At 54.7% G+C, this 572-nt stretch overlaps 1 protein-coding gene across 1 annotated transcript in view; it reads left to right on the plus strand.

Annotated features, from left to right (window-relative positions):
- Nucleotides 1-572, plus strand: part of FAXC (failed axon connections homolog) — a 55,313-nt gene that overhangs the window by 790 nt on the left and 53,951 nt on the right. Inside the window, exon 2 of the mRNA XM_005871480.2 lies at nt 130-251. Coding sequence (XP_005871542.2) covers nt 145-251 — 107 coding nt within the window. The 5' untranslated portion in view covers nt 130-144. The remainder of the gene's footprint in view (nt 1-129; nt 252-572) is intronic.

Genomic DNA, 572 nt, shown 5'->3' on the forward strand with positions numbered 1-572 from the left:
GGCTTTGCCTCGTCCAGGCCGTGCGTGGTGGATCTGAGCTGGAACCAGAGCGTCTCATTCTTCGGCTGGTGGGCCGGGTCCGAGGAGCCCTTCTCCTTTTATGGGGACATCATCGCTTTCCCTTTGCAGGATTACGGTGGGATCATGGCAGGGCTGGGCTCCGATCCCTGGTGGAAGAAAACACTTTACTTGACCGGGGGAGCTTTGCTGGCCGCAGCTGCGTATCTGCTCCACGAACTCCTGGTCATTAGGTGAGCCGGAGAGAGGGCCCCGGCAGGGGCGCCGGAGGGGCACCTGGCCTGGGCAGGGCTGGCGCGAGGGGGGACCCTCGGTCTCGCCGCTCAGATGACCAGGTGACCATGGCCTTGAGGGGCAGTTTAGAGTTGACAGAATTAAACTGGTATTGGGAGGGGAAAACATGCGTCTCCCAATTTTTCGGTGCTGAAAGCAAAGTCTTTGGCAAGATCCTAAGTGCAATGTTTTACAACAGAATTAGGCCCTGTAGGAATACTAAGTTACACTTTTATGAAAGACCTTATTTATTTATAGAGAATAATGCTGGAACAATAACC

Source organism: Myotis brandtii, unplaced genomic scaffold, assembly GCF_000412655.1.
Source record: "Myotis brandtii unplaced genomic scaffold, ASM41265v1 scaffold343, whole genome shotgun sequence".
In the NCBI taxonomy this organism is placed as follows: domain Eukaryota; kingdom Metazoa; phylum Chordata; class Mammalia; order Chiroptera; family Vespertilionidae; genus Myotis; species Myotis brandtii.